This window comes from Penicillium longicatenatum (genome assembly GCF_028827895.1).
Source record: "Penicillium longicatenatum strain IBT 33135 chromosome Unknown contig_4_segment0_segment0, whole genome shotgun sequence".
Taxonomy (NCBI): Eukaryota; Fungi; Ascomycota; class Eurotiomycetes; order Eurotiales; family Aspergillaceae; genus Penicillium; species Penicillium longicatenatum.
Window position 1 is genome coordinate 696722 of NW_026643122.1, and position 15440 is coordinate 712161.

General features: G+C 50.2%; 6 protein-coding genes across 6 annotated transcripts; 2 read left to right on the forward strand and 4 right to left on the reverse strand.

Annotated features, from left to right (window-relative positions):
- Nucleotides 1-594: 594 nt before the first annotated feature.
- ssn3 (cyclin-dependent serine/threonine protein kinase SSN3) lies at nucleotides 595-2007 on the forward strand (the record flags this gene model as incomplete). Its single annotated transcript, XM_057117437.1, has 3 exons — nucleotides 595-610; nucleotides 734-887; nucleotides 939-2007. The coding sequence occupies 3 exons, from the start codon at nucleotides 595-597 to the stop codon at nucleotides 2005-2007; spliced, it is 1239 nt and encodes a 412-aa protein (XP_056970472.1).
- A 302-nt stretch (nucleotides 2008-2309) lies between these two features.
- On the reverse strand, nucleotides 2310-4010 carry N7484_007051 (putative metaphase-anaphase transition protein (Mlo2); the record flags this gene model as incomplete). Its single annotated transcript, XM_057117438.1, has 4 exons — nucleotides 2310-2317; nucleotides 2373-3765; nucleotides 3814-3868; nucleotides 3925-4010. The coding sequence occupies 4 exons, from the start codon at nucleotides 4008-4010 to the stop codon at nucleotides 2310-2312; spliced, it is 1542 nt and encodes a 513-aa protein (XP_056970473.1).
- Nucleotides 4011-4888: 878 nt separating this feature from the next.
- Nucleotides 4889-7788, forward strand: N7484_007052 (MCM DNA helicase complex subunit MCM2; the record flags this gene model as incomplete). The annotated part of the gene is made up of 5 exons (XM_057117439.1): nucleotides 4889-4893; nucleotides 4955-5067; nucleotides 5124-7417; nucleotides 7469-7638; nucleotides 7692-7788. 5 exons carry the CDS (start codon nucleotides 4889-4891, stop codon nucleotides 7786-7788), a joined length of 2679 nt encoding a protein of 892 aa, XP_056970474.1.
- A 969-nt stretch (nucleotides 7789-8757) lies between these two features.
- Nucleotides 8758-10553, reverse strand: N7484_007053 (Pal1 family protein; the record flags this gene model as incomplete). Its single annotated transcript, XM_057117440.1, has 4 exons — nucleotides 8758-9542; nucleotides 9596-10043; nucleotides 10098-10345; nucleotides 10502-10553. 4 exons carry the CDS (start codon nucleotides 10551-10553, stop codon nucleotides 8758-8760), a joined length of 1533 nt encoding a protein of 510 aa, XP_056970475.1.
- Nucleotides 10554-11792: 1239 nt separating this feature from the next.
- N7484_007054 (alpha/beta fold hydrolase) lies at nucleotides 11793-12846 on the reverse strand (the record flags this gene model as incomplete). The annotated part of the gene is made up of 3 exons (XM_057117441.1): nucleotides 11793-12215; nucleotides 12261-12525; nucleotides 12842-12846. 3 exons carry the CDS (start codon nucleotides 12844-12846, stop codon nucleotides 11793-11795), a joined length of 693 nt encoding a protein of 230 aa, XP_056970476.1.
- Nucleotides 12847-14233: 1387 nt separating this feature from the next.
- N7484_007055 (uncharacterized protein) lies at nucleotides 14234-15134 on the reverse strand (the record flags this gene model as incomplete). Its single annotated transcript, XM_057117442.1, has 2 exons — nucleotides 14234-14558; nucleotides 14617-15134. 2 exons carry the CDS (start codon nucleotides 15132-15134, stop codon nucleotides 14234-14236), a joined length of 843 nt encoding a protein of 280 aa, XP_056970477.1.
- Nucleotides 15135-15440: the final 306 nt, after the last annotated feature.

The following is a 15440-nucleotide window of genomic DNA, read 5'->3' on the forward strand; positions in this document are numbered from 1 at the left end:
TCTAATCTCCGCGCTGGTCCACCGACTCCCGCTGGTTCGACGACCTCCGCATTTCCCCCCAACCACAGCAAAGACTCGCGCATTAAACCGGAATCGCCTCCAATCCAGATCCTGCGCAATCGGACTCTCCGCATACCCTCGAATCGAATCATACCACCCCACGCTGACTAAGACCGCCTCCTTGACATCGCCAAACCGGTATCCGAAGTCGCAGTTTCCATATGGACAAGCGCCATATGGGGAAGTGACGATCCAATGAGCCTGACAAACCCACCTTCCTCCGGTTCACTTTCCACCCGAACAAAAACAGTCGGTCCGAGCTTGAAAAGGAATCTGCAGGCCACAGTCGATGGTAATTATATCTTGGATCTTTGCCTTGCCGCATGACCGCCTTCTGTGTCCACTTTCTCTTCTGTAACGTGATCTTGATCCTGAACTGTCTCGGATTTCCTTCTGTTGCATCATGTTTGGAAAAGGATTCCCATTTTCAAATTTAAATTCTGTTGGGGCATTCTATCCTCGGGGTAATCTCTTTCCCCTTCAATACCAGGTTTTTGTCTCGTTTCGGTGAACTGTCCTGGAGAAAGAGAGGGAATGGCATACATCTCTGGTTTGCGATCTTCACTACACCGGCTGGTTTCCTAAAGACGCGTGCATCCGTTGATCTGTCCCCTGTTTCTTTCTCTGCAAGACCGTGGCGATCTGTGCATACGCTAACCACTCGCTCGTGCAGAAGCTCTCGATTCTCGGAAAAACACCGGTTATACCAGCAAAGTCCGCGTTCGGGATCGCTATCATGTCGTAGGATTCATTAGCAGTGGAACCTATGGAAGGGTGTACAAGGCTGTAGGCAAAAATGGCAAGAAGGGAGAATTTGCGATCAAAAAGTATGCTTCCTGCGAGTGCTTATGGGGCGATATCTGACAGCATGGAAATAGGTTCAAACCGGACAAGGAAGGCGAATCCATCCAATACACTGGCTTGTCACAGTCCGCCATTCGAGAGATGTCTCTCTGCACTGAATTATCTCATGCAAATGTCGTCCAATTGGAGGAGATCATCCTAGAGGACAAATGCATCTTTATGGTGTTTGAATATACGGAGCATGACTTGCTGCAGATTATTCACCACCACACCCAACCACAACGACACGCTATTCAAGCCCACATGGTTCGGTCTATATTATTCCAGCTCCTCAACGGCTTATTATACCTTCATACCAACTGGGTTCTGCACCGAGATCTCAAACCAGCCAATATCCTCGTCACCTCCAGCGGCGCCATCCGTATTGGCGATCTTGGCCTAGCCCGACTATTTTATAAACCTCTCAACTCCCTTTTCTCCGGCGATAAAGTCGTTGTCACAATATGGTACCGAGCTCCCGAGCTTCTACTTGGAAGTCGACACTATACCCCCGCCGTCGACATGTGGGCTTTGGGTTGCATTTTCGCCGAGCTCCTTTCCCTGCGCCCGATATTCAAAGGCGAAGAAGCCAAAATGGACAGTAAAAAGACTGTTCCGTTCCAGCGGAACCAAATGATGAAAATTGTCGAGATCCTCGGCCTCCCCCGCAAAGAAACATGGCCTGGCCTTGTCTCCATGCCGGAATACACACAGCTGCAAACTCTTGTGATGCACAGACAGCCTAACCATTACCACCGGGGCCCTAATCTCGAAGGCTGGTACCAGAGCTGCCTGAAGAATGGCGGGTATTCTGCCACATCAAGCGTTGGCACACCTGGTGCAGACGGATTTGATTTACTGTCGAGGATGTTAGAGTATGATCCCACGAAGCGTATAACTGCTCAAGAGGCATTGGAACATCCGTATTTTGCGAATGGCGGTCCCATTAGCGCAAATTGCTTCGAGGGCATTGAGAGCAAGTATCCCCATCGCCGGGTTACTCAGGAAGATAATGATATTCGTACTGGAAGTCTTTCTGGTACGAAGCGCAGTGGCTTGCCAGATGATTCACTGATGAGAGCTTCGAAACGTCTCAAGGAATGATTCACTCTTGGATGCATCATTGGCCATTTTGTTTTGCATGGATCCATCCGGCTTTGGTGTTTTGTGTTTTTCATGGACTTGGCGTTGGCCGACAGGCCCTTTCGGTTTTCTACAGATACACTTTTTTCTCAACTGCATATATTTCAATAGAATTCAGAAGATCACGATACGCCTTACTTAGGACCTTGTCCACAATTCCCAATCCCATCCTCACCCGTATCGTTATATTACATAAATTAAATAGGATATCAAGCAAAAATAACCCCCAAATGCGAGATCTCTTAAGACTATCAAATGAGACATCAATAACCTAAACAATGTCAGCAATCCACCAATTCCCGGAAAGATGAGCATGAAAAACTCACCATTTTGCTCACGCCGACTATCGTCCTCATCCTGACCACCAGTCTCAGCCCGACTAGCCGCATCCCTAATCCCATCCTCATCACCCCGCAACCGTTCAAAGTACCCTTTAACATCCTCAGCACTAACAGCTGTCCCACTCTCCGCAAAAGGTCGCAAAAATGCCTTAACCTTATCACGGAGATGGTTGTAAACCATCGCGCCCTCGATAGCGCGTACGCGGTCCACGGTGCTCAGTGCTGCTTCGCCGCGTTCAAGAATACTACCTGTACCTGTGCTTGCGGCGCCGTTGGCTTCATCACCGTCTTCTGAGAGGGGTGGTTCGTAGGTTTCTTCTTCTTCGCGGAGTTGGGGGTAAGGTGCTAGATATGGGTAGCATTCTGCGCAGCGGCAGAGGTTTGAGTGGAAGTCTTCTTGGAGGAAGAGGGAGAAGCGTTCTGTTGGTGTTGAATCTGGGAGGAGGGTGTGTTTTGGGTTTGGTGGGTTAGATGTTGTTTCAAGTTGCGCTTTGGGTTCATCATGAGTTTCGGGTTCTGGCTTGGGCTCTTCTTTGGGGGCTCTTTGCTCTTCAGTGATGGTAGCGAGGGTAGAGGTTTCAGTGGGCTCTTGTTTTAGAGATTCTTCTTTGGTTCGCTTGGATGTCGGCTCTTCTGTGAACGGTTCACCATCTTCTGCTTTGCGCTTCTTGGGGTTCTCCGATTGTTGTTCCGATTCATTCGGTGCCGAGGTCTTCAAGCCGCCATCTTGATAAACGGGTGGTAGGAAGCCCTTCGATCCGGCATAGCGCTTGAGCCAAGGGTTTGAATCGATACATTTGTAGCAAATGAACTGGTCAAAATCATCTTCAGCAGGGAATCCTGGAGGCAGAGGGGTTTCGTCCTCATTGTCAGCGGCGTCACTGCCAAAACTCTCCTGTTTTTTGACTTTGTACCAGTCTCGTGGCAGGCCGATGAGGCACTCTGGGTGCCACCAGTCCTCACCACAGCCACCAGTTTCGATGGATCCAAGACCCAGGCATTGGAACATTGTACCTTTCTCCTGGTGGGGATCGTATTTTTCCGCACAGCCGCAGAACCGATTGCGAAAGTTGTGGTTGTACTTGTTGTCCTTGGCCGCCTCCTGAGAGTGCACACCTTTGCGGCCTGTCTTGGGGTCTTCGCGCAATGTACAAGGTGCTGTGGTGGGCATGCGAGTGGTTCCACAGTCACAGACAAAGTTGCGCTTGTTAAAAAGCTCCACTAGAGTATGTTCGCCGTGGCATGCGATGGAGCAGGAGTAACAGACTGCTGCAGAGGTGGAAGCATCGTCGGTTTTGTCGGAAACAGGATTACAGGTCAAGCAGGCGAAGAGACTCTGTCTTAATGGACCCAGAGCATAAGTGCAAGAGTCAAAGGACTAGGTGTGGTCAGTAGGGGATCCATACTAGGTTCTTGATTCACTAACGTAAGGAAGAATCTCGCGCGCATCGGCTTCAAGTCGGATCTGATCGTCGATGAATCTGTCGCATGCATTAAAATTTTGCGTTGATGGGGCTTGGTTGGGGCTGTGACTTACTCTCGGGCTGTCTGAGAGTTGTGGGATCCAAAGCTCTCGCGCCGGCCGCTTTCGGACTTAGGCTGAGCAGCCAAGGATTGTTCCATGTCGAAGTTTAGTGTCTCGAATACTTCAGAGTCGATGGTTGCTCAAGTGAACGATGCCAGGTAAGTTTCCCGGATGGAAAGTTTCGAAACTGATGGTAGGAGCAAGAAGATTTCTTGCAAGTCGCAACTGCTTGATCCGCAATCGAGTATGCTAACAGTCAACAGGCTCTAGAATGTAAACAAGCCTCAAACAATTTCTCGGACAAATTAGACCTCGAAAATGCGCTTATCTCTGATGTCCGCTGCGACTTTGCGATATAAATTTGGATTATATCGCGTCGGAGATTGTGGCGGTGATGTGAGCTCGGATGTATCCTGCAGTATGAAGCAGGAAGATGACAAGAGCTGCTGCGGCAATGCTTGTGCTCGAACTCGGGTCGAACAATGATATTCTGATCGAGGATGGCGAGTGACGATGCTGAGCTGATGATGCGGCAAACGGAACGCGAAACGTGATGTTTGCTCGGTTTGCACTGGAGTATAGCTCCAATCAATTTTCATCGAAACTCGATCAATTAAAGAATCTAGATGAGGCCGGATATGTGAGCCTCAGTATCACATCAACCAAAAACGAACAAGAAAGGTCTTTGTCAATCATTCGGAAATGGCTTCTTTAGGCATTGGCATGGGGATTCACTGTGATCACGTGCAATCCAAATTGGGTAAAATTGAAAACGCGTTGCTACGCGACGCGTTGGATCCAAATCCGAACCAATCTTCAGCTTGCGCACTCTATCCTCCCTTTCCTCCCTTTCTATCAACCACGCTTCGGGGTGTTCGAGAAAATCCACTACCCCATTCTAACTTTTTTTTGTGTGATCTTATTTCTTTCTACCTTGTTCCATTACAATAAAATTGCTCATTGAGCACCACACAACATGGAGTGAGTTTGCGCCCGGATTTTTTCCATTTTTGCAGAACCCGCGAAGCTAACATGCCCACAGTCCCCTCCAGCCTAGTGACTCGGCCGCAAACCGAGGTCCGCGTTCAAACACTCGCAAGCGCTCAAGAGAGCCAGATGACATGTCTTCTCCCGCTGCATTGCCCCCATCCAGTCGTATGTGAACCCCCTGAAAGAAAATTGCGGGGCTGGCCAACTGACAATCCAAATAGCCGCCGCCCTCGGTTCATCTCCTCCCCCAATGCCATTCGACGAGGACGATGACGATGATGAGGAAGCTGAGATGATCCCCGACATTGACGATATGGATGAGCTGGCGGAAGATGAGGAGGGCATTGACCTGTTTGGCGACGATTTTCAGCGCGATTACGAGGGTGGCCCGGATGAGTACGTCAATGAGGCGTATATTGATGATGATGGAGAGCACCGGGAGCTCACCGCTGCTGAGCGTCGCCAGCTGGATTCTCGGTTGGACCAAAGAGATATGGCTCGCCGCCGCATGCCGGCTGCGTTCCTGCAGGATGACGACGACCAGGAAATGGACCTGGCGCGCCAACCCCGCCGTCGGCGACACCACTACGACGAGGACCGCGAAGACATTGATATGGGAGAGGATGGCATGCAAGAACTGACATTAGAAGAGTTGGCTGATGTGAAGGCCGCCAATATTACGGACTGGGTTACTCAGCCTCAGGTCCTTCGCTCCATTTACCGCGAGTTCAAGGCTTTCCTGACAGAGTTCATTGACGCTAGTGGTCAATCGGTTTATGGCAATCGTATCAAAACTCTGGGTGAGATCAACTCGGCTTCCCTGGAGGTGTCCTACGCCCATTTGAGTAACAGCAAGGCGGCACTGTCTTACTTCCTTGCCAACGAGCCTACCGAGATTCTCAAGGTCTTTGACCAGGCTGCACTTGATGTCACCCTCTTCTACTACCCTCAGTACCACGATATTCACAACGAGATTCACGTGCGCATTACCGATATCCCCGTGATCTACACTCTCCGCCAGCTGCGTCAGTCTCACCTCAACTGTCTTGTCCGTGTTGGTGGTGTCGTCACCCGCCGTACGGGTGTCTTCCCACAGTTGAAATTTGTCATGTTCCTCTGCCAGAAGTGTGGTATCACTCTAGGTCCTTTCCAGCAAGAGTCCAGCTCGGAAGTGAAGATCTCCTTCTGCCAGAACTGCCAGTCTCGTGGTCCCTTTACTGTCAACAACGAGAAGACTGTCTACCGCAACTACCAAAAGCTGACTCTGCAGGAATCTCCTGGTACTGTTCCCGCCGGTCGTCTCCCTCGTCAGCGGGAGGTCATCTTGTTGGCTGACTTAATTGACACCGCCAAGCCTGGTGATGAGATCGAGGTCACTGGTATCTACCGTAACAGCTACGATGCTCAGTTGAACAACAAGAACGGTTTCCCCGTCTTTTCTACTGTTATCGAGGCTAATCAGGTCGTCAAATCTCACGATCAGCTGGCCGGTTTCCGTTTGACTGAGGACGACGAACGTGAGATTCGTGCTCTGTCCCGCGAGCCCGACATCGTTGACAGGATTGTTCGGTCCATGGCACCTAGTATCTACGGTCACCAAGATGTCAAGACTGCTGTTGCTCTTTCTCTCTTTGGCGGTGTCAGCAAGCAGGCCCAGGGTAAGATGTCGATCCGTGGTGATATCAACGTTCTGCTGCTTGGTGATCCCGGTACCGCCAAGTCTCAGGTGCTCAAGTACGTTGAGAAGACAGCACACCGAGCTGTTTTCGCCACCGGTCAAGGTGCCAGTGCTGTTGGTTTGACGGCCAGCGTTCGCCGTGACCCGCTAACCAGCGAGTGGACCTTGGAAGGTGGTGCCCTTGTGCTCGCTGACCGTGGTACTTGTCTGATTGATGAGTTTGACAAGATGAACGACCAAGACCGAACATCTATCCACGAAGCCATGGAACAGCAGACCATTTCCATCTCGAAGGCTGGTATTGTGACAACTCTGCAGGCTCGCTGTGCGGTAGTCGCCGCTGCCAACCCCCAGGGTGGTCGATACAACGCTACCAAGCCCCTATCGGAGAATGTGGAGCTGACCGAGCCTATCTTGTCCCGTTTCGATATCTTGTGTGTGGTTCGCGATCTGGTCGAACCCAGCGAGGACGAGCGCTTGGCCAACTTCGTGATCGAATCTCATCACCGTGCCAACCCTGCTCGTCCCTTGCGCAATGACCAGAATGAGCTGGTTGACACCGATGGCAACCTCATCAACGAGGAGGGTTACCGCATCGATGAGCATGGCCAGCTTCTCCCACCCACACAAGAAGAAATTTCCCAGCGTGCCGCCGAGCAGAAGAAGGAAGAGGAAGAAAGAGAAGGCGAGATCCCGCAAGAGCTGCTACGCAAGTACATCCTTTACGCCCGCGAGCGATGCCACCCCAAGTTGTACCAGATCGACCAGGACAAGGTCGCCCGTCTGTTCGCAGACATGCGTCGGGAGTCCCTGGCCACTGGTGCCTACCCTATTACTGTAAGCCCCCCGACCCCGAAATTCTTTTTGTTCTTTAGCTGACTCCGCCAGGTCCGTCACCTCGAGGCTATCATGCGTATTGCCGAATCTTTCTGCAAGATGCGTTTGTCAGAGTACTGTTCTTCTCAGGACATTGACCGCGCCATCGCCGTTACTGTGGAATCCTTTGTTGGCAGCCAAAAAATCAGCTGCAAGAAGGCGCTGTCCCGTGCATTTGCCAAGTATGTTCACCATCCCCATCAAATCCAACTTTGAATGCTAATGATGTCTCCAGGTACACACTCGCCCGGCCCAAGCCGATGTCCAAGCGTCGTGCCGGTGTCGCTGTGCCCAACCCGCATTTGCCACGGAGTGCGTCCGTCGCTCAGTAAACAATATCAAATGGGGAGGGTGTCTGCGGTTTCTTTCAAGTAAAATACCATCTTGTTTGCATGTGGTGTGGGGCGTTTTGATTGTTATAAGATTTTACTGCAGGACTTTACTAGGAGTCAGGCTATGATTTAATGAATTGAACAAATATCCACGATATCAAACATACCTAAAATCTAAGTAAACCAAACATCAAAAGTAAAGTCAATAACGCTAAGCCAACCACCCATGTTCCTCCCACTTCCCTTCTGGCTACAACAACCACGTATACCTCCCAAAGACAACTCTCAAAAGACAACCAGAATAGAGACAAACGCCAATACACAGACGCAGAATTGACAGAGCCTTGTTTGAGATTGAATATTAGACTTGCGAGGCGTTGGTTTCTGAGATTTTATAAGAGCGACTCGTGTTGACGTCTGATATACCATGGGAGAAATGGTTGCTGTGTGGTATTACATCCAGTAGATAAGGTTAGTAAAGCGATTAGCTAGTGTGGGACTTGGGGTTTTATGGCCCCAATTATGTCATGGGACTCACTAGGCTCAGTAAAAAGGGAATTCAATGTATGGGACTCTTGATACTGGGCAGAAGAAGCATCAACCTGGAAATAGAGCGCTAAGCGATACAAAACATGTTCAGAATATAAGACTTAGTAAGAATGGATAGATTCTACTATGGCAAAGTGGCTATCGATAGAAGTACAAGCTCACATGGATATGCTGGGCATGTTTCAGCCTTAAAGAAAACACCTGAAAAAGGAGCGCAAAAGCATAACCAAAATAAAAAGCAAAAGCAAATTCAGCCTACTCCCGTGAGTTATCAACGCCATGTTGGGCGCCAGATTGCTAGCGCTCAAGGGTATTACATAGAAAGTCATCAGTCCCCATGGCCCATGAGGATAAAAGCAAAGGTGCCAGTAACAGTGTGGGGAGCAGTAACATTTGATAACCCCAAATTTAATTCTGCGCTTAATCGCTGGTGCGGCGCTCCGGGCGCGGCTTGCGCAAACTCTTCATTCGGTTCAGGAATCCGCCGCCCCCTGCATTCAACTTCTGCTGGTCTTCATAGGCTCGGTCACTGGTTGTCTTGCGCTCCAGTCCGGTTGGTTGCTTGGGGCTGCTTGATGAGCGAAGACGACCGTTACCCTCCAGACGCGCCTCTGCGATCCGCGATCCTTTCTTGTCCCACTCCTCGTCTGGGTCTTCTTGGAAGAATGGGTTCCGCTCGTTGGCCCGCGACGATGCGGAGTGGCTTGAGCCTAGCTGTGGTGGGGACAGGCCTTGCTCTGTGGGGGAACCGACTCGGCCACCGGGGGGTGCAATACGGCCGGTGCCACTCTTTCCACGCAGACGTTGGGCCAAACTCTTCTTTCGCTGCAGACCGCCATTCTGAGCAAACTGTGCTTCATTCGCGCTCTCACGTCGTGCAATGGCCGAGCGGCTGGCCGGGGCGCCATCAAGGAAGGTGCTAGTTCCCAGACCCATGGTCTGGGCACCGTGGATCGGTTCCAATGTGGTTTTAGCATCAATTTGAACTGTTTCAGGGTTGCGGTTGAGGCCAGAGTTGTAGTCGTTGTAGCCCTCCTCCATTCTGCCGTGGAAGAGATTTAGGTCAATGTTTGGGTTAACCGGACCAGAACCACCAAGAGCCATGTTCGTTGAGTTCTTGGGGAAAGCCTGCATGGGCGCAGTGCGCGCGCCCTTACGGTTGCGGTGGGGATTGCATGCGTCAAAGGGACCATCGTGGTGAAACACTGTAAGTGAATTAGCATGGGCCAAGATAAGCCACGGAAAGGCAAGTACGTACTTCCGGTGCCATAGATGCTTGTCACGTCCAACTTGTCGATAATATCCAGGCGGCGGTCCTTGCGAGAAGAACGGGGCTTTCCATCACGCTGACGCTCACGCTCACGGTGACGCCGTTCACGTCGGCGTTTCTCATCCTCATCATCAAACAGGGTCGATGGCCGCTCCATCACAGACGACTCTGAATTCCGGCGAGGTCGACGGGAACTCTTCTGGGTGCCTGAGCTGGAGCTCTTGGGGTCGGCAAATATATCGAATGGATCCTTCGAACGGGACTCTGTAGGGCGCCCGGATGGGGCTGGACGCTCCCGCGATGGACGAGGGCGACTGGTTGATGGTTGCCGCGGAATGGCCTCGGGAACTGGACGGGAGCTATTGGACTGGGATGAGAAAGGCGAGGGAGCCGGGGCCGCTGAAACTGTAGCGGTAGGCTTGATAGAGAGGTTCTCCTGCGGAGCATGTTAGCTTGAGCGGTCTGGCTTGCGGTCGGCGTCTGCACATACGAAAAGGTCACGGGTGTTGCTGGTCATATCGGGTCTTTCGGTCGGAGAGAACATAGTGGCTCCGGTAGACAAGCCAGGGGCCGATTGTGGTGATAGCGCGTCAGTGTCGTCTAAGAATGGGTTGGTCGATCGGGGACGTTCGGGTTGAGCGTTGGTAGCTGAGCCAGGAACAGTGGAAGGCGAGAGAGCACGGTTTCGGAAAGGATTATTGGAGCCAAAATTGGCTGCTGTGGGCGAGACCTGGCTGCCTGTTCCTCAGAATTGTGTCACGGGTCAGTTTCACGTTACAGTGACGCTGTGTCGCCGGGGGACGGGACTGATTTTAAGTGTTCTGGACAAAGACCCCAGAAGCACACAAACGAGCAATCAGGGGAGTCCACAAAGACTCCTTTGACGTTACGTACCTGGTGCCAGCGACACGCCGGGCGGATACCCGAGCGCTGGAGGGGCATTCATGGCGAGATGAAACGGAGGGAGTGGAGAGGGTGATGGGCGTGCGTCGATAGGGTGGTGAGGTGTCGCACGAGTACGGGAGTACGTAGACGGGGGTGATTAACCTGTGATGAAACAGACCAAGAGTATGAAGGACGAAGCAGAGTGAAGGAAGAGAAGGAGAAGAGAAAAAAAAAAGAAAAGACCGAGGAAAAGAGAAGTCGAAGCTCGGGGGGCAAAGGGACACGGGACTCAGGAGTACGTAAAGGAGCGATCGCCAATCCACTTTACGACCAGAGTAGGGGAGTAGAGTTGGTGTTGTAGGTTGTACTCATGTATCTAAAGGCTTAAATTGTTCTGCTTTAATCGAGTTTCTTTCACTTTGCGTTCCCAGTCGAGTCTCCAAATTCCCATAGTTATAAAAGTACCGTTGAACTAGCAAATCCAGGGGCAAAAGACGCTACGCGGACGCTTTTCCCCTCGATCGGCATTTCCCCACTCACACGTCGCATTTTGCCGCCTTCACGAGGAAATAATGAACTAATTCGACTCTTCAGTCTGGGCTTTCCCATGATTGACTTATCAGAAATTCCTGTAGCCCCCCGGAATGACGTTCACATTCCCAATCCCCGGTTTATGCCATCTCAAAGCGGGAATGTGGATATGTGTGGCTGGGGTTTACTTTAGCACACGCGAGGGTCTTTTGCCTTTTCCCCCTTTGCGTCCCTAGGGACCTGATCGGCGTTTTCCTATGTCTGATGTCAGGCTGCGATCTCGCACGGTCCCTTCTTTATACCGTCAGGACGCAATCCAGGAACAAGAAACACACATTGTTTGGACCTTATCTTATTCCAAAGCATGTAAGGTAGATGCAGATGCGATCGTACGCATGAGGAAATCGGACAATCTTGGAAATACAGAGTGTACATCCCCGCGCCAGAGCCTAGGTTGATCTAATATCGTTAGAGGGTAAAGTCAATCAGCATGGCGTTTTTCAGTTGATAGGTCGAGATCTTGATTAGCGGTTATATTCTTAACCTTTCGTTCCACTCTAGGCGACTACAATTGATCCTGTGCCTATTACTTTGCTGAAGTAGCCTGCTAGAGAGATTCAACGTTCTCAAATACCCATCTACCCCAAGCTTTTGCTTCTGGCTAGACACATACCGAGATAAGATCCGAGGTCTTTTGGTCAGGGCTACTCCGTACTTCCAAGGTTTAATTTGGAAATAATCCTCTAGTAAAATTATACACGAAATAAGATCAAGCCATCGACGCCGAAGTCCTCTGTAGCACCCACCGGATTTCGTCGGCTACTAGCTCTGGTTCTGTGAGCTGGGTATTATGGCCACTCCTTGTCGTCGTGGAGAAGCGAGCCGTACTCGACAGATTTAGGAGCTCCCGCTGGAAAGACTCTTCGCTCTCCTCCCACTGCGCCAGATATCCCTCGAACTTAGCTCGCTGAGCCTCAGTACCTCCCCCTTGGGCTACGCCGGCCTTGTATAAAAGCTCATGATCACGTTTCGAGTTGCCCCGGAGTACACTGACCGGCTTTCCATTCAACAAATCCCGACCAGGGAGTAATTGCTGCTTCTTCGCCAATATACTCCGGTTAACCTGTAGATACGGCAACTCCCGAACCGCCTGGCGTGCGTGCTTATCACTCGACTCTTCCGCCATAAGCTCCTTCCATTCCGACTCCGTCGACCGGTGATCTCATGTCAACCCCACCACCTCCATATAGTTCAGTCCATCTGTAACGGCCGCAATGCTGGGGTCAGGCCATGCTTCAAAGAGCATGCGTTCCTGCACTGGGTCCACCAGGAGCAGGCCACAGATATCCTCACTAGGTTGGGCAGCGATGAACTCACGGGCGAGAATTCCGCCCCAGGAATGTCCCACCACAAGGTACGGTGGTTTCAGGTCCGCTGCTACCAATAGCCGAGACAGTTCGTCTACAATTGTGAGAGAGTCTGGTTCGTTGGGAGACTCCTCGCTGCAATCGTATCCAGATCGTTCATAGAGTAGAACTGATATCTCGCTTTCGATATGCCGACAGACTGGGCTTCATTCTAGGGCACTGCTTGTGATCCCCGTACAAATAATCACTAGGGGGCTTCCGGGCTGCCTGGTGATACCCCGCAGCGCGTAGCTTAACGAGTGGGTTCTGATATGAGCGACGTGCCGAAAGTGTTCCATCGCAGCGCGACTCGGTGGTCTGGTATGTAGTGAAAATCTAATGCGACAGTGTTTCAATTCATTGGGAAGATTGTCATTATACAGGAGACTTTCAAAGCAATAACATATGCTACCTCATTTGGCTAGTAGATGTGAGTCATGTCCGATCAGCTAAGTAACTTAATTAGTATAGTATGTACTTGTAATTTGCGACGAACTGAAAACCAATCGTCGGAATTTAAAAGATCTGGTGGTTTTGGATTTCTTTCTTCCTCGAATCGGACAAAAGCCAACGACCTGTAGAAGTTATCTTCTGCTATGGCGACGTGGACTGAGGGAAAGAAAAAGCCCTGACGTCAAGCTGCGATCTCGCACGGTCCCTCCGATGATGACAGCGACCAATATTCCATGCTAAGGCCCCGAGATTGCTTTATCTCCAAGGGATGACGGTCATATGTGACATATCTTGTATCCAGAACTTCAATAGTCCATGAGCGCACTGAACATGTATGACTGCGCCAAGTCTAGGAACTAGTGAACTATAGCGTTGTGTTATCTTATGTGCCTTCGTGTAACAGGTTCATGGGTCGAGGGTTGCCCGGTTCATTCCCACGCTGCTAGATTGATACTAGGTGGGATTATGTCCACCGAGGCAAGGGGCCGCAATTGCCATCTGTACTAGTCGAGTTGCCAACTCGGTTGGAGTAAAACATGGAAATGGTGCCGAGCCATGCAATTGCCGCTGCGATCCTACGTAGTCGCCTATCTGCGACCAACCAGCCGATCCGGTGTTAGTTCCGTGCACCGAGAACAGGCTGCCATCGGCCGCCCACATAATTATGTGATGGGAGTTGATGATTGGGGAATACAGTAAGCTATAGAAAATAATCACGTGCATTCTAATTGGAGAAATGATTTTTTGCCATGCGTTGCATACAAGCGTCATTCCGCCTCACATGGTTGCATGGTACAAACACTCAAAACCTCGTTTTATCTTAAGAGGGAACCTCCGGTCGAGCCTTAGTATAAGAGACCGTCTTTTGACCTTCTCAGTTCTTTTTTGTACCATATATCTCCAAGCAATAACAAGTCTAGTTATGCTGCTTTTTCACAAGGTTGCAACACTGCTCTCTTTACTCTGTAATACGATCATAATGGTCATCGCTTTATACTTACCTGACACTCCTCGTCCACTTGACATGTAAGACGTGTCCTTCTATTAGCGCAGTCTCTTCGTTATAGTCTAGTTTCAATTCTCTCCGTCTCGAATAGCCTCCTCATACCGGGTGTACAAGCCCCCATTTCCACAATTCCACTCCTCTGGTGCTCCCCTTGCTATATGGTTATTGAACTTAGGATCCGTCAGTTCTCACCGAGCGTTATGTTTTGAAAAGAGAATATGCCCAGAAGCCATCGAGAGGAGTTGCAATTTCTGTAAGCAGATTCTCAAGACCTTGGTTGGCCCAATCTGAATTATGACCTGAAATTGGGGGTAGGCTAGCTCAAAAATCGCTAAATCTGCTTTATCAAGATTCGTCTTTCACAGCAATAAAGTAGTACATATGCACGAAAGGCTCATACACCATCTGGTTACCACTTTTAAACTTCCAGCCGCTTAGATCAAGACCTTTCTGATGCAGAAGGTCTTGAATCTCCTCGCCCGTTCGACAGCGTATAGTCGACACCAGACCATCAAACGCTGTAAGGAATGGTAGCAAGGGAATGACATACGTGAAAAACAAATGCAAAGGACTGTTTCTATACTTGGCAATAGAATGCCAGTAAGGGAACAGAAACATAACAGGAATATTTAACAACGAAGTCAAGTTGCGCTGAGACATCTCGCAAATACTAGAAGCCGTCAGCTTAGCTCATATATTTCTTTTTACATCGAAAGTAAAATACTCACATGAAGGAATCGGCCGACTCCATAGCTTTCCGCAACGCCGTCGACGCAAGAGGGTCATCAAAATGGTGAAAGCTCAGATTGAAAATCCTGCATTCCTTCCTATCCTTCGGAGCAATCCTGTCACAGCTCGTTGCATCTATCGGCTCAGCGATGAACGAGACATGCTCTTGTCGTTTGCTGATAGCGGTCCATTCTTCCACGCAGGGATAAAGATCCGTAAGAACGAATTGAGCGGGTTGCTTGCCTTCCGTCTGGAGTTTGCTATTCATAATTTTTTCGATGGTGCCTGTTGGTCCGCCTGCACCCGCACAAAGTTCGACAAAAGTGTAGGAGGATGCATCTGACAAATTTTCCAAAATAAGATTGGCTGCCACGCCTGCTGGAGAGGTTTTGCTGAAGGGGGGAAGATGTAGATTCCAGACTCGGGTTAGATATGATTGGATATAAGTTCTCATCCATTCTGGACACCAGGATTGATCGCCGATTTCAAATAGATGCCATCGAGGGAAGAGGATCATTGTGTTTCGACCGCCCGAGCGGGGTTGGTAGACTCTTGGGTTTATGACTGATAAGATGTCAAAGGACGATCAACTGGCATCTGGATGTCTTGCCGTGTTCATGTCTAGTTGCACTTCAGTGATGGTGGATAGTGGTTGGTGGCGGCGAATGGTGGTTGGATGTGGAGCCCCTGACTGGTTGCAGGCCGCGATGCTGCCTGAGGCATTAAAAGGGGCGGTTTTCTGTACTATGACTATTCTGTTCTGTACTTGCAAGTTACAAGCAACAAGATGCCAAAATATCATAATCAAAATGGGATTCAATAA